This window comes from Thecamonas trahens (genome assembly GCF_000142905.1).
Source record: "Thecamonas trahens ATCC 50062 unplaced genomic scaffold supercont1.27, whole genome shotgun sequence".
NCBI lineage: Eukaryota > Apusomonadida > Apusomonadidae > Thecamonas > Thecamonas trahens.
The window spans coordinates 318026-340737 of NW_013657653.1; the positions used below are offsets into that span (position 1 = coordinate 318026).

Below are 22712 nucleotides of genomic sequence, written 5' to 3' on the forward strand. Positions count from 1 at the left end.
TCATGGACCAGACAAGCGAAAGCATGATGGGAACCTCGACGAGAACGCCGACCACATTGACAAGCACGGCACTGGAATCAAAGGCCGTACGAGGCGATGGCAACGGCGACGCCGAGCTCGAAAAAGTTGGAAGAGGAGATAAAGGTCGCAGGCGCAGCCACATTGAACGGAAGCCGGGCGTACCAGGCGAGGACAGCTGCGATGGCAAAGACCAGATAGGTCTGCAGGGAGAGCGCGTGGGGTGGCGAGAGAGGGAGGCACCTGACTTGGCTGGGGGCAGAGGACGGCAGGTCGGGGGCTGGTGGGAGAGGCATGGCTCACAAACGGAGGGATGGGCAAGTGCAAGAAGAACGAGTTTCAGGTGAGGCGGTGGCGGTGGGCGCAGCAGTGGGGGTGGCGGCGACGGTGTGGGCCAGGGGTGGACTGCTGGTGGCGCTGCTGATGCTGCAGTCGGTGTCGGGGGCGGTGCTGGGCGCGTTTGAGGCTCTGGTCAAGGCGCATGTCATTGTGGTTGTCTCTCTGACCATGGCGGTGGGCGCGGGAGGGAACGCGTCGAATCAGGCTGCGGTGGCGATGATCCGCGCTCTGGCCACCGGATCGGTGACGCCTGCGACGGCGGTGAGGGCCATGGCTCGTGAAGCCGCCATCGGCCTGGGGCTGGCGGCGGTGATGGCTGCGGCGGCCGGCGCTCGGACGGCGTATGCGGTGACGATCGGTGGCGCAGCGCCGGACGATGAGGCTTTGGTCACCGCGTCGATTGCCGCCATCGCCATTGCTGTCGGTGCCATCGTCTTTATCTCGGTCGTCCTGGGAGCGAGCCTCCCGCTCGCGCTCCATGCCATCGGACTCGACCCTGCGCACGCCGGGCCTGTTGCCCAGGTCTCGATGGACATCATCGGTGTCGCCGTCGTGTGCGTCGTCTGTGGCGCGCTGCTTCCCACTCCAGCGGCGGGCGCAGCGACTATGGCTGGTCACGATGCGACTGAGTTGTAAACCGTTGTTGTCGACCCAGAGCCTGACCACCACCACCCCACTAGCCGCTGCCGCCACCACAACCGGCCACCACTCGACCACACACACACGCACACACACACACTCTCTCTCTCTCTCTCTCTAATCCCATCACCCACCCGCCATCCACCCACACATCCACACCCACGCCCACCCGTCTACCGCCTTCCCCTTGCCCACGCTCAACCAGTAGAGCCAGCCCGTCTCGATCCGTCAACCGCCCCACCCCGCCCACTGCCCACGTACCCAGCCACACACACACACACACACACACACACACACACACACACACACACACACACACACACACAGAATGTTGCAGAGACAGCGGTCCCTGCGGTGGACGTCTGTAGAGCCACCACGGAGTGAAGGAGTCGCGCCGGCCGGAGGTGGTGAAGGCAGCGGCTGGCATTCGGCGCGGCCGGCGGCGCCCACTACTGGCGGCGGGCGCGGGCTGGTGAACTCGGCAACGATGCGGCTGGTGGCGACGTTTGTGTTCTGGTTTGCATCGTCGATTGTATCATCAAACGTGAAGAAGGCAGTGCTGAACGGGATCTCATTGCCGCTGGCGCTGACAACGTTCCAGTTTGGGGCGTGCGCGACGTGCACTCTGCTGTACATCCGTGTCTTCCGCATCCCGTCGCAGCCACACGGACGCGGGTACGGCAAGGCCGCGGCGGTGGCGCCGGACGCGCTGCCGCTACATCACGACGAGCGGCCGCACATGCAGCATGCGCTGACGCTCAACGAGATGCTTACCAAGGTTGTGCCGCTCTCGCTCACCCAAGTCGCGGCGCACTTCTTCACGGCCTTCTCCATGTCGCTTGTCCCGGTCTCGTACATGCACACGGTCAAGGCCATGGGCCCGATCTTCACCATTATTGTCTCGACAGTCTTTCTCAGCAAGAGCTATCCGCGCAAGGTATGGATTGCGCTCATGTTCATCTTTCTTGGCGTCTCGCTGGCGTCGGCCACTGAGCTGGTCTTTGACATGCTCGGCCTCATTGCAGCGGCGTCGTCGGCGCTCATTGGCGTCATCCAGTCGCTGTACTCGAAGCACATGCTGAGCTCGATGTCGATCTCGCACGAGCATCTGCTGTTCTACTCGTCGGCTGTTTCGTTTGTCATTCTTCTTCCTGTGGCGCTCGTCTACGACGGGGTCCGTGTTCTCGACGCGCGGCTGTCCGAGGTTGGCTGGCTGCTGGTGCTCCTTGCCGGCTCACACTTTGGCCAGTCGATCGGTGCCTTCCAGTTCCTGGCGTATGTGACGCCGCTAGCGTATGCCATCGCCAACACTTGCAAGCGCCTGGCCATCATTGTCTCGTCCGTCGTTTACTTTGCACACCCGGTCTCTGCGCTCAACGCGCTCGGTATGCTCATTGCGTTTGGTGGACAGGCTGCGTATGTGGTCATCAAGTCGTCAGGCCGCTAATTGTGAGCTGGACAGTGGTGCCTGTGGGTGTGCGGACGGCTCTCGATCAGTGGTGGTGCCCCTTGCACTCTCGCCCGCCGTGTGAATGCCGCCCTGATGCAGCAGCGTGGCGACAGGTAGTGCCACATTTCCGCGGAAAGCGGACGACGTTGGAGCACATGGCGCGACCAATGATGACCACGGCGAGAATGACGCAAAAGACGATCGGGAGCGCAACGAGGAAGACGCTGACCGGGTCGTTGTCGTCAGCCCAAGCACCCGCAGACTTGCTGATGAGGTGCGGGACGACTATGGTCTTCCAGAACTCGTCGCCCGCGCGCCCTGCGCCGCACACAACGACAGCTTCGTCCAAAATGGTAAAGCCGGCGTCGAAGCACCTGCCTCGTGGGGCAAGGACAGCCGCCTCGTCGCCGACACGCAGCGCGCACCAGCCGCCCACGCCCTCGGCGACAGTGGCCAAGCGTTCGAGCTCGCCGCCGGCAGCCTCCACCGCGGCCGAGTATGGTGCAACGAGCAGAGTAGGGAACGTCGCCGCACCCCGCTCGACAGTCTCAAGCAGTGCTGCGAGAAGGTGGCCGGTAGCGGCAGCAGCCACATCGGCTTCGACAAACACGCCCGAGATCGGGCCCTCGCCGGCGAGCACGTCTGCGGCGGCAGCGGTCGAAGCGTGACCGACCGCGGAGCAGAGACCAAGGTTGGCGACGACGTCGTCGACGATAGGTGTGCCTGCGGTGACGGCACCGTCCCACAGGACGTCGACGTGCGGCGCATCGCCGGCTCGCGCAGCGTTGTTGAGAGCCTTGGCGAGGTTGACAAAGCGGGCAAAGTAGCCGAGGACAAGTTCAGTCTCACCCCCGGGCACCGCGACGTGAACAAAGGTTCTCTTTGGTGAGCGATCGGCAGTGTACGCAGCGTCGAGCAGAGCTTCGTGCAGATCGCCGAGGAGCGCCGAGGAGTGGTCGCTCCTCGCAGCCAACGTTGCCGCGCGCTGGCTCTTGACCAGCGCGGCCGAGCAGTGCATGGGCGAGAGGATGGACGGCGCGGCGGCACCCAGAGGCAACTGCGTCCATGCATCCTCGAGCGCGCATGCTGCTGACAAGGCCGCTGGTCGCGGAACGGGTGAGCTCGCCGAGGCAGGCAGAGCCTGCTGGGCACCACCGGCGCGTGTGGCGGAGGCAGCTGGCGCCATGCCGTCCTGGGCGCCGGTAGCCAGCCACCACACGCAAGCCGCCACGAGAGCAGCCGCCAGCAGCAGGGCTAGGCGGACACGTGCAAAGTGGTCCATGCGAAGAGGTGAGGTGAAGTGCAGGGAGGAAAGGGGTGGGGATGGGGGTGAGTGGGGCTGGGGCTGGGGTGCGCGGGTGGGGTTGGAGGCGGTGGTTGGGGTATTGAGATAGCTGGGCCCATTGGTGATGGTTGGAGATGGTGGGCCCATTGGTGATGGTTGGAGATGGTGGGCCCATTGGTGATGATGGGAGATGGTGGGCCCATTGGTGATGATGGGAGATGGTGGGCCCATTGGTGATGGTTGGAGATGGTGGGCCCATTGGTGATGGTTGGAGATGGTGGGCCCATTGGTGATGGTTGGAGATGGTGGGCCCATTGGTGATGATGGGAGATGGTGGGCCCATTGGTGATGGTTGGAGATGGTGGGCCCATTGGTGATGGTTGGAGATGGTGGGCCCATTGGTGATGGTTGGAGATGGTGGGCCCATTGGTGATGGTTGGAGATGGTGGGCCCATTGGTGATGATGGGAGATGGTGGGCCCATTGGTGATGGTTGGAGATGGTGGGCCCATTGGTGATGGTTGGAGATGGTGGGCCCATTGGTGATGGTTGGAGATGGTGGGCCCATTGATTCTGGTTGGAGATGGTGATGGCTAAACCCATGCATCATTGCTGGTGTTGGCGGAATGCTGATTGGCTGGGGGGCCACTCGTCTCGCCCTTTCACCCGAACAGGCCACGACGTACTGACTGACCATGGCGGTCCATGGCGTGCAGACGCCCTCCGAAGTCGTCAAGAAGGCCACAATGGCCCTGCTGGCAGCTACAAAGGCCGTTCACGCACAAGTGCCTAATGGAGAGCCACTTGTGTCCGCTGCCGCTGCCTACGCTCGTGCCCTTGGCACCAAGCTCCAGCTGAAGACCTCGTCGTACGCGTGCGCCGAAGCCGCTCTGGCCACGGGCGTCGCCGCAGGTCTTCCGCAAGTCATCGCCGCCCTTGTCGCCTGGCGCGAGGCGCACCCGGACGAGGCGCATACGCCGGCGGTGGCCTCGCTCGCCGCTGCCTGGGCTGCTGCCGCTGCCGACGTCGGCTGCGTCGCCGGCGACCTCGCCCAGCACACGGTCGCCAACGCCGACCTCTCCGCCGGTCTCTCGCGCCGCCCGGCCGCCTTGCCTCCGTCACCGGCGGCGTCGTCGTACGCGCTTCTGGCAACCATACTCCGCGCGCTACTTGCGCCCGACGCGGCTGACATCGGCCCCGTCGTCCGCGTCGCCTCGGCAGGCCTCCTTGCTGAGGCTGCCGCTGTCTTCAATCCAGACGCTGTCGAGTCATGGGCAACGCAGCTCGACATGCTCTGTGGCGCCATCGAGACCTACGCCGACGACCCAGCGAGCCTTCCGCGACCGGCATCGGGTCCGCCGCTCCTTCTGCACCTTCGCTCGTGGCGCCAGCTGGCGTCGGACGTCGCCGCCGCCGCGCCCACCGCCTCCCTCTACTCGGCAGCCACCTACTTTGCCAGGCTCTTCAACAAGCTCGTCGCTCACATCCGCGACAACGGCGCTGTCGTCTCTAACCTCTTCCATTACCAAAAGATGTCGGCCTCGCTCGGCATGCCCAAGAAGGTTGTTGTCTCGCTTGTCGAGGCCTTTGCCGCCATGCGGACCGCCGGCGCAGACGTCGCCTCCAACCCGACCGCCGCGGAGTGGACTCGCATCCGCTCGGTCGTCACCGAGCTCCTTCCGCTCGCCGTCGAGACCATCACCACCTGCACCCGCATGCAGGCCGCGCTCCCACCTTCGCCATTCACTGACGTCCTTCTCACTCTGCTCAATGAGCTCTGGGCTGTCGCCCGCGTTCTCGGCAAGGCGCTGGCAACCTTTAACGCAGCCATCACCTCCCCGCGGCTTCTCTCTGACGACGCATGGGATCCGCTGCTCAAGGTCATTGTCGGCCTGGCATCCGCCGCAGAGTCTGCAGACGCTGGCTTGCTTGCGCCGGCCAGCTATACCGCAGGGTCGGCCGCCGACGCAAAGGCTGCCGTCAATTCCCAGCTGGAGGTCGTCCTCGCCGCTGTCGGTAGCCTCGGCGAAGCCATCGTCGACGAGGTCGTGTGGCCCATCTGTGCCACCCACGGCGCCGCGCTCGCTGACCTCGTGCAAAAGGTGACCCAGCTGACGCTCATGAGCGTTCGGCTTGCCCGCAGCGTGCCGAATGAGACCGGCACAGCCTTTCTGGGCTGGATTCGATTCGTTGTCTCTGAGCTCGTTGCCGTCATCCACTTCGCTGCCTCGGCACTCCACGAGTCGTCGCCGCCGGCGTACGCCGTCTGGCTCGCGCAGATGAACGCTGACTCTACCGCCGCCGCTGCCGCTGCCGGCTCCGGCATGGCCGCCGTAAGCACCGATGACGACACCGCGCTCCTCGGCGGCGGTGCGTACGTCATCGGTGAGCTCTGTGCTGCTCTCCAGGCTGCGTTTCACCCCGCGCTCGCCAGCGAGCTGGTCCTCGACGGCCTGCCGCTGATCACCACAGCTGCCGCCGACGCCGCTTCCGCCGTCGTTACTTCTATTTCACCGTACGTGGTGCCGGCCGGGAGCCTGGTGCCGGCGGCGGTTCTCGTTGCTGATTCTGTGCCTGTGGCGAGTGGGCTAGGTGCGAGTGAGGCCGGCGGCGGTGTCACGCCAGGCCTTGTCGCGTGTGTTGCGCTGGCTAGAGTCGACGCGCTAGCGGCGGCGAGTGCCAAGCTCGCCGATCTCGGTTCTAAGCAAGATGTCCAGCTTTCGACGCTGGTGATGCTGGGAACGGATGCGGTCGAGGCTGCCACCGCTCTCGTGACCCTGTGTTCGGCACTGGGCGCATCGCTTGACCCGGTCCGCGGACGGACTCTCGCGGCGCTCGGGGCACATGGCAAGATTGCGGCGTCGGTCCTGGTCCGGTTCGGTGAGTCGGCAACAGGCTCGCTCCCGCGGCTCTCCAAAGCAGTCATCGAGCCGCTTGTCTCTGGTCTTGCCCGTCACTGCACCCGAGTGCTCGATGTGCTCTGTGGCCCGTCAGCCATCGCTCCTGAGCTCCTTGCACAGTGGGTCGAGGGTTGGGGCGCGCCATCGCGCGAGGCCGTCGACGCCCGCGTGGCTGAGCTGGCGCGCGCATGTACCGCTGCCGCCGCCGTCGCAACCAGCGATTCATCTGCTGTCGGTGTTGGGAGCAGCGGTGCCGGGCCGGCGAGCTCCCGTGGCGCCGAAGCGCCCTCGGCGCCGGTCGACATTGACGCCCTTGTCTCGGGTCTCCAGTCGGCTATGTGGCGCGGGCCGCAGGGTGTGGCGGCCTCGATGGGCAATGTGACGCCAGACCTTGCCGAGGAGCGAACTCGGCTGACCCGCGCACTGGACGAGCTCCGCGAGGGCAACACCGAGCTGCTGCGACTGATGACTGAGGATTCGCTAGTCTCAGGCATTGTGCTCGACGAGGTCATTGGCGCGCCACTCAAGGCTCTTGTCCTTGGGTGCATGCAGGTCTTTCTTGTCCTGCCGAATGCAACGGCAACTACAGCGGGCGACTCGCACTACGCCAACGTGGCCAAGATGGGCGTTGCGCTTTGCTCGGCGTATGCGCGGGTCTTTGACCTCGGCTCTGTTGCGCCGTCGGGCAAGCACCTGCTGTTCGCGGCGCAGCGGCTGGAGGCCCTCGACACTCTTCGGGCGGTCCACGAGCAGATCCGTGACAACGGGCGGAGTTTTGTGGCCGACGTGCCGGTCATCGACCTCGGCGCCGGATCGCTGGCAAACCAGCTCGGCGGCGTGGCTGAAGCCCTGGTGGCCGCGCTAGACGAGGCGCGGAAGACACTCGCGTCACAGCCGTCGTACGCGCTCACCGCGCTCTCGTCGGTCGGCAGCATGCTCGACGCCATGGCCATGTCGACCTCGCACCTTGTTCGCCAATGGCCGCGGTGTGATGACGAGGCTGCAGCCGACAAGCTCTGGCAAAACGTGGCGGCCCTCGGCCGTGGTGCCGGGCTGGCTCCGTCCGCAGCTGCGCCATCGTACCTGGGCGTGGTGACGGTGGCGCGCGATCTGCTCGAGCTGCCGCAGTTTGGCGGGAGTGGCGACGAGCTTCTGGTAGCAGTGGCACGGCTTGTTCCGCAGCTTGCGAGTGGTGTCGAGGCGACTGGGCAGCTGCTGCGCTCGGCGGCGCAGCCGGTTGTTGATGTGGCCGGCGATAGCAGGGACGTCGACGTCCTAGCCACCGTGGTTCAGCTCGTGGTGTTTGCCCGCGAGGTGAGCCAGGTGCTCGGCAGTGTCTTCCGAGCGGTGGCGCTTTCTCTGGCTACCCACATTGCGCCAGCTGGCGTCGGCAGCAGTGCTGCGCTGGAAGCGCCAATCAGCTCAGGCCTGGTGGGCGTCCTTGTGGCGTCGCTGGCAGCGTGGCTGGCGCCGAGTAGCGACGGCGGCATCTTGGTTCCTCGGACGTGGCTGGCGAGTCCCGGCGTGGCCAGCGCTGTCGGCCTCGGACAGGTGCCTCGGGCCGGTCTGGCCGGGGCGATGCTGCGCTCCGCTCGCTCGTCGAAATGGGCGAGCGGCTGGGACGTGGCTCGCCCGGCGGTGAGGTGGGTGAGACCAGCAGCGCCTCGTGCATCACGTCGCTTGGAGTGGAGACGGCGACCAAGGCCAGCTTTACAACGTTCTGTCGACTCGCCACCGGCGTGCAGCTCGCGGAAGCATCCGAGCTCGCTGGGCAAGACGCTTGTGCGCTTGTGAGCGCGGCTGCGCAGGTGAGTCTGGCGAGTCTGACGTGTGCGCTGGTGGTGACAGCGTCGCGGCGAGTGGCGGTGTCGTCGGTAGGCAGCGGGCTCACGCCGCAGGCACGGGTCTGGCTCCGTGGCGCAGTCAAGATTGGGACGCTGGGTGCCGAATGGTGTGTGGCAGCGGGCCGCGGACAGCTCGATGTCGCCGGACTCGGGGGTGCCGCGCCAGCGCTTGCGCTTGTGGTGCCTGCGTTTGACTCGTTGGGCGCGGTCAAGTCGCGCGAGGCGACGCTGGTGGTGGAACGGTTGGAGGATGGGTTGTGCGTTGGGTTTGACGAGGCCAAGCGTGGGCTAGTCAAGCTGCAGGGCCTGGTGCCTGCGGCTGCGCAAGCGATGCAGATCCGGGCGAGCGGCGGGGGCGGGAGCGAGATGGAGGCCGCGCGGCATGTTGTGGAACCGTTTGTGACCGGACGGGTCCTTGCCCAATGGCTGGGCGGACTCGACGCGGTGCTGCTACGGGCGATGCAGCGGGTTCTCGGCCTTCTTGCAGCAGCGTCTGTGGCCGAGGCTGTGGAGGCGCTCACGGCGTGTCTCCCGCCGCTGTGCGTTCTTGCGGGATCTGTGAGCATGCACGTGGTGGCGGGATCAGGCGGCCCGCAACAGGGCTCGCTGACCGTGGCCAAGTACCTGAGCGGTGCATTCAAGGCTCTGCTCGAGTGCGTGCACATTCTCTGGTTTGTGGTGAATCAGGGTCGGGCAAGCGGGCGGTCGGCTCAGTCGGTGCTCTTCTCGCCGGCTGTGCTGGCCAAGCTCGGGCTCAAGATCCACAACTTTGCGCTTGCGCTGACGGATGCGGACGGAATGATGTGGCTCTCGCTGCGGTCCAAGGTTGCCGCCAAGGTTGCGTTGCAGCTGCTGGACGTTGTAGCGCCACCGGATGCTGAGTTTGAGCGGCTGGCGCGGCTGTATGGATCGGGAGCAGCGCGGGCGGCGTCGGAGGAGGTGCTGCGGAGCACGAGCGAGACGACGCTGGCGGCTCACGTCCGAGTGGGGCTGGTTCGAACCCTCAACTCTGCGGTACCTGTGCTGGAGGCGATCCAAAATGCACCTGCACAGGTGAGCAGCCACGCGGCGACGCATGCGCGGCATCTGCATGTGACGGTACTTGCGTGCTTTTGTGCGGCGTCGGGTCCGCGAGCTCGTGGCGAGATCCGCGACGAGGCCGAGGACCTGGGCCGCGAGCTGCTCGATGTGGGTACCGAGCTGGAAATGGTGATGGGGCGGTTGATGAAGGTCAACTTTGCGATCAGTATGGAGTCATCGCGGGAGCAGTACCTGCTCGTGCGGCTACTGGGCCGGATGGCGCGGTATGCGCAGGACGCGTCGCACGGGCTGCTGTTTGACGGACAGGGCTCGTCTGAGATCAACAACAGCGCTGGAGCGATTGCCAAGCTCTGCTCTTCACGGATGCAGGTGTTTGGTGCGGTCATTGCGCGCGAGCTCGAGCTCCAGGCGGGCGAGGTGCTTGTCGAGGTCCGGCCCGGCATCGGCGCGGCAGAGGACGGCGATGGGCGGGCGCTGGTGAGCCACGCCAAGAACATCGGAGTCGGCGTGCAGAGGATGGTGAGTGTGCTGGACGAGGTTCGCCAGGTGCTGGTGGCGGCCAATGTGGAGATGCGCGGCGACATTGGCGAGCTCTCGCGCGAGCTGACCGCGTCGGGCTCGGGCGTTGTCCGTGTTGCGGCCGAGTGCCAGAACTCGCTCGGCGATGAGGCGGTGGTAACCCGTGTCCGCGAAGCGCTGAACAAGCTTGTGGGTCAAGTCAACAGCACGCTCGCGTTTTTCACGCTCCGGGCCGAGCTCCGTGAGTTGCAAGAAGTCGCGGTTGCGTCGCTCAAGAAGATCTCGTCGGGCTTTGCAGGTGAGCTGCGAGCGCTGCTGTACGCGATCGGGCGGTCGGGCGCAGCAACGGCTGACATGCTCGGTATTCTCAACGCCGGAAGCAACCAGGCGACGAGCGTAATTGAGACCACGCGGCAGAGGATCGCTGACGTGTCGGCGACGGCCAAGCCGTATCTTCTTGGACTCCCGTCGGACGAGCTCCGCGACCTTGTGATGCGACCGCTCAAGGTGTACCTGCAGAGCGCGATTTCACTGTTCCGCGAGTGCGTAGCCATGACGCCGGCTAACTTTCTCTTCCACTGCGAGTCGATCAAGGGCAAGGCCCACGTGGTGTCGGTCACGCTCTCGGCGCTCCTGGTCTCGATCTTTGACACCGAGGAGAAACGGCAGCTCTTGCTCGAGCGGGCGGCGCTGGAGCAGGATGCAGCCAAGGCTGCCGAGCGCGAGCGGATCCGGGCCGAGCTCGAGCTGCGCGACAAACTCGAGCGCGAACGGCTGGAGCGCGAGCGGCTCGAGCGGGAGCGACTGGAGCGTGAGCGGCTCGAGCGCGAACGGCTCGAGCGGGAGCGAGTGATGCGGGAGAAGCTTGAGAAGGAGCGGGAGCTCGCTGCCAAGCGCGAAGCAGAGGCTGCGGCTGCCGCCAAGGCCGAGGCCGAGGCACGCGCAGCTGCTGCAGCCGCTACAACTGTGGCGGTCGAGGCCAAGCCTGAGCCCGCTGTCGATGACGTCGATGCGCTACTCGGCGAGCTGGCCGGCGATACAGGAGACAGCGCGGCCAAGTCCGAACCCGAGCCCGAGCATGCGGTCGATGACGTGGATGCGCTACTCGGCGAGCTGGCCGGTGATGCAGGAGACAGCGCGGCCAAGTCGAACCCGAGCCCGAGCATGCGGTCGATGACGTGGATGCGCTACTCGGTGAGCTGGCCGGTGATGCAGGAGACAGTGGGGCCAAGCCCGTGGTCGATGGCGTGGATGCGCTCCTCGACGAGCTGGCCGGCGAGAGTAGGTCCGAGCCGGTTGCTGCTACAGCCGAGGCCCAGGCGGGCTCGGAAGCGCAGCAAAAGCCTGTTCGGAAGGATACAGCCCAAGTGGTGGACGACGTCGATGCGCTGCTCGGCGAGCTGGCTAGCGATGTGGGAGTGGGCGAGGGCCAGCGCAAGACCACCGATCAGGCTGTGGAGGATGTCGACGCACTGCTCGGCGAGCTGGCTGGAGAGGCGGGCCCAGGTGACAACACATGCGTGAGTGCGAGTGCTGCAGCTGCCGGTACGCCGGAGCATGACGATGTCAACGCCCTGCTCGACGAGCTTGGCGGGGCCGAGCCCGACGAGGCGGTTGAAGATGTGGACGCGCTGCTGAACGAGCTCGGCGGCGGCGATGGCAGCAGCAGCGTGAGCAAGCCGCAGCCGAATGTGGGCGGCGAAGCAGAGGAGGCGAACGTTGACGTGCTACTCGGCGAGCTGAGCCAGGCCCGGAGCGCGCCAGAGGAGTCTGTGGATGACCTGCTGCAGGATCTCGACCGGCGGTCGGGTGGGCGAAACAAGTCTGTGCGCGCACCTACCATTATGGGCATGTCGGCGCTGGAGGCGCTTGTTGGCGACATCGAGACCAAGCCAGGTGGAGCGGGGCGGTCGCGCAAGTCGACCCTCAACGCGCTCTCGGTCAACGAGCTGCTCTCGACACTTTCTGAGATGGAGACGCCGCGGTCGACGCCCTTTGCAGCTGCGACGCCGGCCGAGTCGGCTGACGACCAGGAGGACGTCGACTCGCTCCTCGCCGAGCTGGCAGGCAAGCTCGAACCTGTGACGGCGCCCGACGAGGGCGAGGATGAGATCGAGCGACTGCTCCGTGGTTTCTCGGCGGGCGGCGATGCTGCGAGTGCTGGCACGAGTGGGTCGGCCGGAGACAGCGCTCCGGCCGCAGCGACTGTAGCGGGCTCTGGCGAGTCGAGCACGCAGGCGTCGTCGATCTCGATCGAGGCGCTGCTGGCCGAGATGGAAGGACCGCCGCTGACAACCGGGCCCGAGAGCGGCAGCGGTGGCAACGATGGCACGCCGGCGTCTGCCTTGCCAAAGCACGTGCGGCGCAAGCCGACGGTGCGTCCGTCATCGGTCTCGCTCGTGGAGCTCCTCTCTGTCCTCGATGACGAGCAAGAGTCGAGTGAGAGTCGGGCAACGCGTGAGACTGCAGCCGGGGTCGGGGCGAGCGAAAGTGTCGCTCAGGGCGGCGGTGACGACGACGACGACGACATCGACGCGCTGCTGTCGGCACTGGAGAACGAGACGGCGCAGATGGACGTGACCGACACGCTGCTGAAGGACGTTGACGAGCTCATCAACGAGGCGCCGGGCGGGCTCGACGCTGATCTTATCAATGCGCACCCAGAAGACATGCTTGAGGGCTTGTTGGGCGACATGATGGGCGGCGGCGGAGCCGGGTCAGACGGTGGATCTGGACACGACGAGGACGCGTTCGGCTCTGTCGGCGACACCATGTCGATTCTTCTGGCGGAGCTGGAAGGGATCGAGGCGTGAGGCGAAGACGCATGCATGTATGTGGCTGTACTTTACATAAAGCCCTCCTCGAACTCGTCGACATCGACGGGGCCAAGCGACTTGTTGGAGACGTACTCGGAGGCGAGCTGGGCCTCGAGGGCCTTTTCTGCGGCGCGGGCCTCTGCGGCGGCGATGCGGGCCTGCTGGTCGGCGAGGGCCTTGGCCTTTGCGGCCTCCTTTGCAGCCTTCTTGTTCTTGCGAATGACGGCGCGATCGCGCTTCATGCGGAGAGCAGCAAAGTCTGGCGACTCGTCGGCAGACATGACCTTCTTGAGGCGCTTGAGCACCTCGGGGTCCTTTGTGACGTTGCGAACTGTGTGGACCTTGCGGCGGTTCTTGAACGACACGGCGCCGGCCTCCATGTCTGCGGTCTTGAGCAGGTTGGACCAGGGCGTGTAGTTGATGTCCACGGCGGCGCGTTTGGAGCCTTCGATGGAGTTGGCCTTTGTCAGCTGGCACGCGTCCCAGATGACCGACGCTGGCAGTTCGTCCAGGCTCTGGCCGTAGCGCATGCGGACATATACGTGTGCCGAGGAGAGGTCCTTGACGTGGAACCAGACGTCCTCGTCAAAGCCATGGGCAATGAGCTCCTCGTTCTCCATCTTGTCGCGCCCGCGGTAGAGCGCATACACCTTGCCGTCATCCGGGGCTCCTGGGACGTCCTCAGGTATGCCTTCAGCGGTGGCCTTTCCCTTGCCCGTCGCCTTGCCCGTCGCCTTGCCCATCCCCTTGCCCGTCGCCTTGCCCGTCGAAGGTGGCGGGGCCGAGCTTGCCGCCGCCCCGGGGGCAGCATCGCCAGCTGGGTGCTGGGTGGTGTAGAAGAAGACCATTGACTCAGTGTCCGGGTCAGGTGTGGGTGGTATGGGAGAGGGGTGTGGGGAGTGGAGACGGTGGCAGTGGTGGCGGTGGGGGACGGTGGCAGTGGTGGCGGTGGGGGACGGTGGCAGTGGTGGCGGTGGTGGGTGGAGACCACCTCACCCCCCCACCCCACCCCCTACAACACACACACACACACACACACACACACACACACACACACACCTTCGACCACCACTTGACGCAGATGGTGCTGGAATGGGTGGCTGAGCATGTGGACGGCGCAGTGGTGGTCCTTGGCATCTGTCTGCTCAACTTGGTGCCTGTGGCGTATGAGCTGTGCGTCTCGGCTGCTCTTGGTGCAGGCTACGACGTGACCCGGTGGCGGTGGTTTGCGGCGGCGAGCGCAGGCGTCGATGGCGTGGGCGTGGCTGGCGAGCGCGGCCTCATCGCCGTTGTTGTCGCCTTTATCACCACTGCCATCTACCTCCATGTCTCTGCCTTTTATCCGTTCTTTGACCAGCACGCCGCCTGGCTCCCCTGGATCGTCCTCCACCTCCTCCCCTCGCTCGTCCTCAACTCGGGCATGCTGCTCTGCTTCGCCCTCGCCTGTCTCCGCTCGCCGGGCGCTGTCCGCCCGCCTCCAGGCGCGGATCCCTTTGCCGCCCTCCCCTCGGACGTTGTCGCTCGCATCGAGGCCAAGCTCGGTCCCGTCGGCGCCATCCCTGGTGCCTCGCTCGCCCGCGCCCTCCGCATCTTCGGCATCCGCTGGTGCGGTTGGTGCCGGGTCGTCAAGACGCCGCACACGCATCACTGCGGGACGTGCAACGCGTGCGTGCCGCGGATGGATCACCACTGCCCGTTTACGGCCAACTGCGTCGGCCGCGACAACATCCGCCACTTCTATCCCTTCATCTCGTACACCGTCGGCGCCGCCCTCTACGCTATGATCCTCACTTGGCCGTCCTTCCGCACCTGTTACTGGGCTCTGCCGGGCAACACAGCTGCTAGCGCAAGCCACTCACACGCGCCGGACGCCATGCACTCTGCCGATCCCGAGCTCGACGCCCTCTGCGAGCGCCTCGGCTCGCGAAACCGCCTGCTGTTTCTTGTTGCGGTCGGCTCGTTTGTCGTCCTCGGCGCCCTCCACGGCTACATGACCTATCTGCTCCTCACCGGCCGCACCATGCTCGAGAACATGCCGTTCATGTCGACTCACAAGCCTGATGGCGACCCTGAGGGCGTCGCCGCTACCCGCTCGCCATCGGCCATCCAGCGGCCGTCGCTCCGCGAGTATTATGACGGCCGCGAGCCTGATGACGCTGACGATGACGACAACGACTACAGTCTCCACCCCAAGCAACGCTCCTGGCTTCGCGGCCTTGCACGCGCGCGCGCCAACCTCGAGCTCGCCTTTGGTCCTGTGCACCTGTGGTGGCGGTGGTGGTTTCCGCTCGCCGATGCCGTCTACTGCCTTGCCACCGGGCGCAGCTTTGGCCGCCCGTGACTACTTTGTCCTCACGCCGCGCAGCTTCTCGGTGAACTGGTAGTAGATCCAGTCGCCATCCTGCTCGTCGTCGTCGTCCCCGTCGCCGGCGCCCATGCCGGTGCACCCGGGCGTGGTGAGTTGGATGCGAAAGACGCGCGAGCCGTCGCGCGGCTCCTTGGGCACCAGCTGCTCTTTGGGGAGAAAGTGTGGGAGGGTGAGGCCGCGCGCGGCGCGGATAAGAACGTGCAGCCGCGCAATCGGCAGCTGCTTGGTGGCTGTCAGCTCGGCGCCGCGCATCACCACATGCCGCAGCGTCGACCGGATGGCCCGCTCCATGCCGCGGGCGTCGACCTCGTCGCTCGCTTCGCCGCCAGAGGCGCACTCGCGCGGAAGAACGAGTGTCAGCCGCTCACGCGGCGCCAGTACCGTTGTTCCGAGGATAAAGTCAACAGCACGGATGGAGGCCGGCGCAGCAGCGAGTGCGGCCGTGAGCTCTTCAAAGAGCGTGGAGAGGCCTGTGGCAAGCGCGATGGCTGCCCGCGGCGCGGCGGCGCTAAATCCGCGTGGGGCCGGGGCGCTCGCCACCGCCGCAGCATCGGCCACCAGCTGCTGGTACGGCGACGGAAGCTGCTGCCGCAGGTACAAGACCTGTGCAAGGATGCGCGGCACAAGGTGAGGGAGCCCGGCGTGTGTTGCGCCGCAGCCTCCGCCCGGGCCATCGCTTGGCGCAAAGGCGACCGCAAACACGACCTTTTCGCGCCGCCCGCCCGCCCCGCTCCGCGACGCCCGCGCCCTCCCGCTCCCGCCACCCGCCCGCCGCGACGCAAAGAACCGTCCCTTGCCCAGCACCGCCGCCGCCGAGGGTGGAGGCGCTGCCCGTGTTCGTTCCATGTCGGTGGAGGGGGGTGAGGTGGCGACTCACAAGCTACCGCGAACTACCTCGTAGCGGTGGTTGGCTGGTGTGGCACCGCTGCCGCGAGTGGAGCTAGTAAGCTGCGTGGGCCGCTCTCGAGATACAGATGTGCTTTATTTCAACATACTTTGGCTGACGCTGACTGCTATGTTGTCTTCTATGTAGCCATGTGGCTCTGTGCACTTTTGGGGGCCTGAATCAGTGCTTGGTCGTCATGATCGTTTGCCGGTCCCAGATCCCCACGTCTTTGCGGACGTGATCTCTGATTTCGATTGAACGCGCCCACTCGTCGGCTGCGGGGAGGCCTGCCGATTGATAATGCCGCCTGCGCTCCGCTTAGTCCAGACTATGGGGACGACCTCGCGCATCGGACCCTATGCCGAGGATGGACAGATGGCCAGTGTCCTGCCAGACTGTGCGATCTGACCCTGGGCGTGACGGTTGGGAGAGGAGCTCTTCAGTGATGACCGGCACCTGCCCGGTGTCGCATCGCAACACTTGGCCGGTCACCACTACAGTGGGGACGCCGACATCGAGTGCCCCCTCAGTGTAGCCTCGCGTTATCGCCCAGTCGAGTGATGGCCCGATGTATGCCGGCGGTCGGGCCGATCACGCGATGCTCCCCCCCGCTGTCCGCCCCGTCAACCTCTCCTCCCCATCGACTCGTGGGCGGACGTGGGTGGCCACACTGCATGACCACGGTATTAGCACTAGCGACATGCCTCCCCGCCACGCTCGACACCACGTATGGCTATGACAAGGCCCTCAAGGTGCGTCTCAGGCAGATTCCTGCACGTCACCGTCACGCCATGCTGCAGCGACTCACTACAGCTCACAGATTGTGCAGTACGGCGTATGGGCGGCGACGGCCAACAATGTTGAGGCGTCCGAGCGATGGCGACCGGCAATGGCGGCAATCTCGGGAACGCGCCGCATGCTGCGTGCGGGCAAGGCTCTGCCGTCCCTTCGAGCAGCAGCGAAAGCGGCGGGCGTGGCCCGAAGTGCAGCCGATGGACTGCGCGCGTTGATGTGGGCGCTCGAGAGCGCCGCAAGCGCATGCGATGCTGGCTACTACCTGGCTGACAACGCATCGGTTGTGTCGAGCTGGGGTGTGGTCAGCTCGCCTGCGCCTTACTCGGCGAGCCTCGATCACGTCGCCAACTTGGCATGGGCGGCGTCGATTGTGCTCCGCGCCCCGGGCGCTCTCCTTTCCCTCCGCTCAGCCCCGTCGCTCTCCGCACTCCTTGACCTGCTCCTCCTCGCTCTCGATGCCGTCCTCGCGGGCTTCTTCCTCTGGCCACCCACCTCCCACCCACCGATCTCTGCTCGCACTGCCGGGATCATCGGCTCACTCTCTGCTCTCATCTCGCTCCTCCGGCGGGCATCGTCCTCCCTCTCGGCAGTTTGACAAACAACAGCATGGTCTTTTTTTTCTTCTATTCTGTGCCACCATGCCACTCCTTGCTCACGTCACGCTCGCCACACGCGAGAGCCAGGCCCCGCACCCATAGACGTTCGTCACGAGGGCACACTCGTCTCGAGCCTCCGTCTCGGATCTTGTAAGCGCTCCAACAAGCCAAACCACCTCTACCCACACACCCTACACCCACCCCGCCCACCCCGCCCCCCCTCCCCCCCCCCCCCCCACTCAATCGTCTACCCCCAATTCCCCTCATCCCCCCCCCCCTCCCCCCTTCTGGGAGACTTTCGATTCTTCACGAACGTTTCGAGCGGGAAAAAAATAGTGGCGCAAAAAAAGGGCCCGGGAAAAACCGAACACACACACACACACACATACACACACGCGCACGCACGCGCACACGCTCCGGTCACTCTTCTTGCAAAGAGCCAGAGCATCGGCACCGCTCATCATCTATTCCCCTGTGCCCAATGGCTTCGTCCCCTGCCACAGGTATCTTCCGCACCGCCCTTCTCCGCGTAGTTGGGCATGTAAAGGTGCTCTCGGCCCGCTACGCCGCCGCCGCCGCCTCGCGGCCGTTCCTCACTGCTGCTGCCACCTCGGGCTCGCTCATGACTGCCGGCGACATTGTGGCCCAGAGTTTGGAGCGCGACCAGGCTCGCCGCGAAGGCATGCCTGTTCCGGCTCATGACGTCGGTCGCACCTTTGTCATGGCCTCGTGGGGCCTCACCGTGCTCCCGGCCGTCTGGGCGCCGTGGTATCCACTCCTTGATCGGGTCATATCAGCCACGGGTCTTAAGGGTGCCCTAGCCAAGGCTCTCCTCACGGCCGTCACCATGGCGCCGCTCTCCAACGGCGCGTTTTTTGCCTACTCGACCAGCGTCGAGTACTGGATGGAGTGCCACCTGCCGAAGCTGCTCGCGCCGCTGCCGATCTCGCTCTCGCGCCCGCTCGCTCCTCCCGACACTCGCCCACTTGCACTTGTCGCTGCAGTGGTCTCCGAGCGTGCAGCGTCGCTACCGCCACCTGTCATCGAGCTCGCCGCCACGGTCGCCGAGGCCGACGCACAGCAAGACGCGCTCGCTGCTGATGCCTCTCCCGTTCCCGCCGTCGCTGCCGACAAGCGCCTGGCCCGATTCATCCCGCCCGAGCTCACGCACCGGATCCTGACCAAGCTCACCGATGAGATGCCAGGCACCGTCGTCGGCTCGTTTACCATCTGGGTCCCAACCAACACCATCGCCTGGTGGCTCATCCCCCCAACTCTGCGGTTCCCGGCGACGTCGACCATCTCCGTCCTCTGGAACTCGTATCTCTCGCTTGCTCAGCACCGCGAGTAGCCGCAGCCGGATTCACTGGTTGCGCTCCGCGGCTTGTCAGCCCGATGCCGACGGCAGGCACGATTCGGAGCAAAAGAGCGAGCCCCCCTGGGCGTGGATGGCCTTGCCCTCGAGAGGCGTTCCGCAGGTAAAGCATGTCAAGCACTCGGGGTGGAGCGTCATGTCGAGAATGCGCATGATACGACCCGGAATGACGTTGCTGCACCGGGTGCAGGCCGTGCCGTGCCGCGCGAGGTAGTGGCTCTCGCAGAACAGCACGCGGTCGACGGCCCTAAAGGAAGTAGCAAGTGCGCTGCCACACTCGGAGCAGACAAAGCACTCTTTGTGGTAGTGTGCACCCTCGGCAGCCAGGAACGATGCGCCGGCCACAATTGACTTGGTGCACGCAGCACAGCTGAGCGAGGTCACCGTCTCGGACCGCCGATGTCGCTGCTCGGGCGTGGCGGCGGCGGCAGCAGCAGCAGCAGCGGCGGCGGCCTCGGCGCACGCCGGGCAGTACATGGCCTCGGCGACAAGCGACACCGCCGATGCCGACGGCACCAGCTCGGCCGAGCACGAGGCGCACACGCGTCCGTGCAGCCGCCGGTAGTCGGCCTTGCAGTACACTGTCGTGTTGTGCAGCCGAAAGTCGGCCGAGGTGCCGAGCTGGACCCCGCACGCATGGCAGGCAAAGCAGTGCTCGTGGTACTTGCGGACCACAGGCTTGGAGAGGTGGACAACCGGGCCCGAGAGCTCAAGCAGGCAGAGCGCGCACCGGATCTGCGCCGCGGCGCCAGTCAGGTCGACCGGGATCAGCGCCGCGTCCGGCAGTGCACTCGTAATGTCGTCGAGGCTGGCCAGGATGGCCGGCCACGCCGGGCGCGCCTCGGGCTCGACCTCGCAGCACGCCATGACGAGGGCAATGAGCGGGTCCGGAACCCGCGGCGTGCTCAGCTCGCGGAGTGAGGCTTCCACAATGCCAAACTCATTTGTCCGGTCCAGCACGTCTGGGTCCGGCAGCTGGCGGGTGATGAGCTCGGTGAGGGTGACGCCAAAGCCAAAGATGTCAGCCAGCTCCGAGTACTCCTTACCAAACAGCACCTCGGGCGCCATCCAGTAGTGCGAGCCAACGATCGAGAGGCGCTTCGCCTTGGCACCCTTGGGCGCGCGCGGCACCTGCTTGGCAATGCCAAAGTCGGCGACCTTGACGTGGAACCCGTCGTCGAGCAGCAGGTTTCCGGCCTTAATATCACGATGCATGACGCCCTTGGAGTGCAGGTACATGAGCGCGAGCACTGTCTCTCGTGCCATCCGCATCCGCAGCTTCCACGAGACCTCGACGGCAGCGTTCTCCAGAAGGCCGAGCACATCGCCGCCCGGCGCAAACTCGGTTACAATGTACAGCTGGTCCGGCCCGGCCGACACGCCCATGAACGAGATGACGTGCGGGTGCCGCAAGGCCTTGAGGACAGCAACCTCGTTGCGGAATGACTCGATGACCTCGGCCTTGTCCTCGGCCGCAACCTTGAGCGCTTTGAGTGCCACGCTCGTTGCCAGGTACTCGCCCTTGTACACCACGCCAAAGAAGCCAGCCCCGAGCTCCTTGCCCAGCCGCAGGCTCTCAAACGGGATGTCAAACTCGTCCACCGCGTCCATGCTCTCCCTCTCCTCCTCGCTGCCTTGCTTGTGTGAGATGTGTGCTTCCGTACCTGTCCCCGTCCCGTCTCCTTGCCTTGTTGCTCTCGGGACGAATGCTTGCTAGAGTCTCCCAGTTATCAAGCCGCCGCTCCTGCTTTTCCGGCTTGCTAGCACGGTCATTGCGTAACTATTTTTTTTATCCACGCCCACGCCCACACTTCCCCAAAAAACCATCCCACCCACCCTTCAGCCAACTATTCGCCCCACCACCGTTGCTGTCACTTCACCTGTCGCTCGCTCTCGACGTACCGGCCTTGCCTTGCCTGCAAGCACACTCTACGCCCCGTCCCGCATGGCGCTGCTATCAGAGGTCATCGGCTTTTCGTCGGAGAACTCGACCTCGTCATTGGGCAGGGAAAGGCACGCTCTACGTCACGAGCGACGCGGTGATGATGCCGGACGCGGACTCGGCTCGGCCTCGTACGAGCTTTACACCTACTCGTGCTCGTCAAACGACGAGATGGAGGCACGCGCACTCCCGCCGGCTCCTCGACCGAGTGCTGATGCTCCGAGCGCGAACCGGAGCCTGGCTTCGGGCTCGGGTTTGGGCTCAGGCTCGGGCTCGGGCTCTGGCTCGCACTTTGAGGTCATCGACACAGTTGGCTCGAGCCGCGAGGCGCCGATGGCGTCAAACCGGACGCTGGACGAGCTTGAGGGCGGCGCGACACTGACGCTCTCGTCGCGGACCCGGACATATCTGGCCAAAGCAATTAAGGCGACGGACGAGATCCCGGTAGCGCCTGATCCCCACGGCGACGCGGCGCCGGCAGGCAAGCTGCTCAACCAGTTCCTGGCCTCGGGCATCTGCTGTAACAACATCGGCTCGTCGTGTCTGTACGTCATTGCGCTCTGCGCAGCGCCGGCGGGCAAGTACGCGCCCATAGCGCTACTCATCATCTGCGGCCTGCTCTACCTCTTCCGCTCGATCTACACCGAGGTAGTCTCTGCGCTCCCTGTCAACGGGGGGACGTACAACCTCCTGCTCAATACCACGTCCAAGGCACAGGCCTCACTCGCAGCATGTCTCACCATGCTCTCGTACGTGGCGACGGCAGTCATCTCGTCGTCGTCGGCCATCCGGTACATCAAGTCGCTCGCCACCGACGTTGAGTGGTTCAATGTCATCACCTTTACCATTGCACTCCTCGCCTTTGTTGCCATCCTCAATCTGCTCGGCATCACCGAGTCTGCCGGCGTTGCACTCGGCATTCTCCTGCTCCACTGCTCGTCGCTTGCGATTCTCCTGGTGTGCTCGGCCATCAAGGCTGTGACCGACATGCCGCGGGTCGGCAACGAGTCCGTCCTCTCGCACAACTGGACGTCGACCTCACCCGACGGCGGCGTGGTCTCGGCCATTTTTTCGGCTTCTCGGCCGCGCTCCTCGGCATTTCCGGCTTTGAGTCGTCGGCTAACTACGTGGAGCAGCAGCAGCCGGGCGTCTTTCCCAAGACCCTGCGGAACATGTGGATTCTGGTCACCATTATCAATCCCGCCACCGCCTTTCTCGCGCAGTGCCTTGTGCCGATGGCGCTTATCGAGGAGCAGGCGACCGAGGGTGCGCTGCTCTCGCTCATGGGCCGCATCGCAGCCGGCAAGTGGCTTGAGGTGCTCATCATCATCGACGCCGGCCTTGTCCTCACTGGCGCCGTCATCTCGTCGTTTGTCGGCTTCAACGGCCTTGTCCACCGCATGACCATGGACCGCTGTCTCCCGCAGATTCTGCTGCGGACCAACAAGCTCCGCGGGACCCGCCACTACATCATTGTCGGCCTCTGGCTCCTCACCTCGGCCATGGTTCTCTTCACTGGCGGCAAGATCGACATCATGGCCGGGGTCTACACCATTGCTTTTCTCGCCGTCATGACCCTCTTCACCGTCGGCAACATGCTGCTCAAGCTCCGCCGGTCGAACTTGCCTACCCGGCTCCGTGCCTCGTGGCCGACCGTCATTGTCGCCTTTCTTGGCGTTGTCCTTGGTCTCATCGGCAACATTGTGTCGCGCGACCAGACCGCGCTGGCGGGCTTCTTCATCTTTGGTGCCGTCTTTGCGCTCCCGGTCCTGGTCATGCTCAACCGAACCCAGCTGCTGCGGATGGTGGCGACCGCGACGGCGAGCTTTGCGTCTGGCGTCGAGCCGGCCCACCCGCTGGCCGACGCCGACACGAGCGACGAGGCCGCGCTGGCCGGCGC

The 22712-nt window shown here is 65.3% G+C and overlaps 8 protein-coding genes across 8 annotated transcripts in view; 5 read left to right on the forward strand and 3 right to left on the reverse strand.

Moving 5' to 3' along the window:
* AMSG_05855 (uncharacterized protein) overlaps positions 1 to 25 on the reverse strand; it is a gene marked incomplete at both ends in the record, with an annotated part of 3990 nt that extends 3965 nt beyond the window's left edge. Inside the window, one exon of the mRNA XM_013901797.1 lies at positions 14 to 25. Coding sequence (XP_013757251.1) covers positions 14 to 25 — 12 coding nt within the window. The remainder of the gene's footprint in view (positions 1 to 13) is intronic.
* A 245-nt stretch (positions 26 to 270) lies between these two features.
* On the forward strand, positions 271 to 2810 carry AMSG_11913 (uncharacterized protein). Its single transcript, XM_013901852.1, has 2 exons — positions 271 to 970; positions 1410 to 2810. The coding sequence occupies exons 1-2, from the start codon at positions 313 to 315 to the stop codon at positions 2441 to 2443; spliced, it is 1692 nt and encodes a 563-aa protein (XP_013757306.1). The 5' UTR covers positions 271 to 312; the 3' UTR covers positions 2444 to 2810.
* A 1602-nt stretch (positions 2811 to 4412) lies between these two features.
* On the forward strand, positions 4413 to 12847 carry AMSG_05859 (uncharacterized protein; the record flags this gene model as incomplete). Its single annotated transcript, XM_013901798.1, has 3 exons — positions 4413 to 8124; positions 8163 to 11228; positions 11267 to 12847. The coding sequence occupies exons 1-3, from the start codon at positions 4426 to 4428 to the stop codon at positions 12845 to 12847; spliced, it is 8346 nt and encodes a 2781-aa protein (XP_013757252.1). The 5' UTR covers positions 4413 to 4425.
* Positions 12848 to 13443: 596 nt separating this feature from the next.
* On the forward strand, positions 13444 to 15474 carry AMSG_05861 (DHHC zinc finger domain-containing protein; the record flags this gene model as incomplete). The annotated part of the gene is made up of 2 exons (XM_013901799.1): positions 13444 to 13549; positions 13972 to 15474. The coding sequence occupies 2 exons, from the start codon at positions 13444 to 13446 to the stop codon at positions 15189 to 15191; spliced, it is 1326 nt and encodes a 441-aa protein (XP_013757253.1). The 3' UTR covers positions 15192 to 15474.
* AMSG_05862 (uncharacterized protein) lies at positions 15470 to 16064 on the reverse strand (the record flags this gene model as incomplete). Its single annotated transcript, XM_013901800.1, has 2 exons — positions 15470 to 15524; positions 15556 to 16064. The coding sequence occupies 2 exons, from the start codon at positions 16062 to 16064 to the stop codon at positions 15470 to 15472; spliced, it is 564 nt and encodes a 187-aa protein (XP_013757254.1).
* A 714-nt stretch (positions 16065 to 16778) lies between these two features.
* AMSG_05863 (Mpv17) lies at positions 16779 to 18846 on the forward strand (the record flags this gene model as incomplete). The annotated part of the gene is made up of 3 exons (XM_013901801.1): positions 16779 to 16856; positions 16925 to 17359; positions 18043 to 18846. 3 exons carry the CDS (start codon positions 16779 to 16781, stop codon positions 18844 to 18846), a joined length of 1317 nt encoding a protein of 438 aa, XP_013757255.1.
* A 36-nt stretch (positions 18847 to 18882) lies between these two features.
* Positions 18883 to 20481, reverse strand: AMSG_05864 (TKL/LISK protein kinase; the record flags this gene model as incomplete). Its single annotated transcript, XM_013901802.1, has 1 exon — positions 18883 to 20481. One exon carries the CDS (start codon positions 20479 to 20481, stop codon positions 18883 to 18885), a length of 1599 nt encoding a protein of 532 aa, XP_013757256.1.
* A 276-nt stretch (positions 20482 to 20757) lies between these two features.
* The window catches only part of AMSG_05865 (uncharacterized protein), a gene marked incomplete at its 3' end in the record, with an annotated part of 2655 nt that continues 700 nt past the window's right edge, over positions 20758 to 22712 (forward strand). The window contains exons 1-2 of the mRNA XM_013901803.1: positions 20758 to 21868; positions 22036 to 22643. Of these exons, the coding sequence (XP_013757257.1) occupies positions 20816 to 21868; positions 22036 to 22643 (1661 nt within the window). The 5' untranslated portion in view covers positions 20758 to 20815. The remainder of the gene's footprint in view (positions 21869 to 22035; positions 22644 to 22712) is intronic.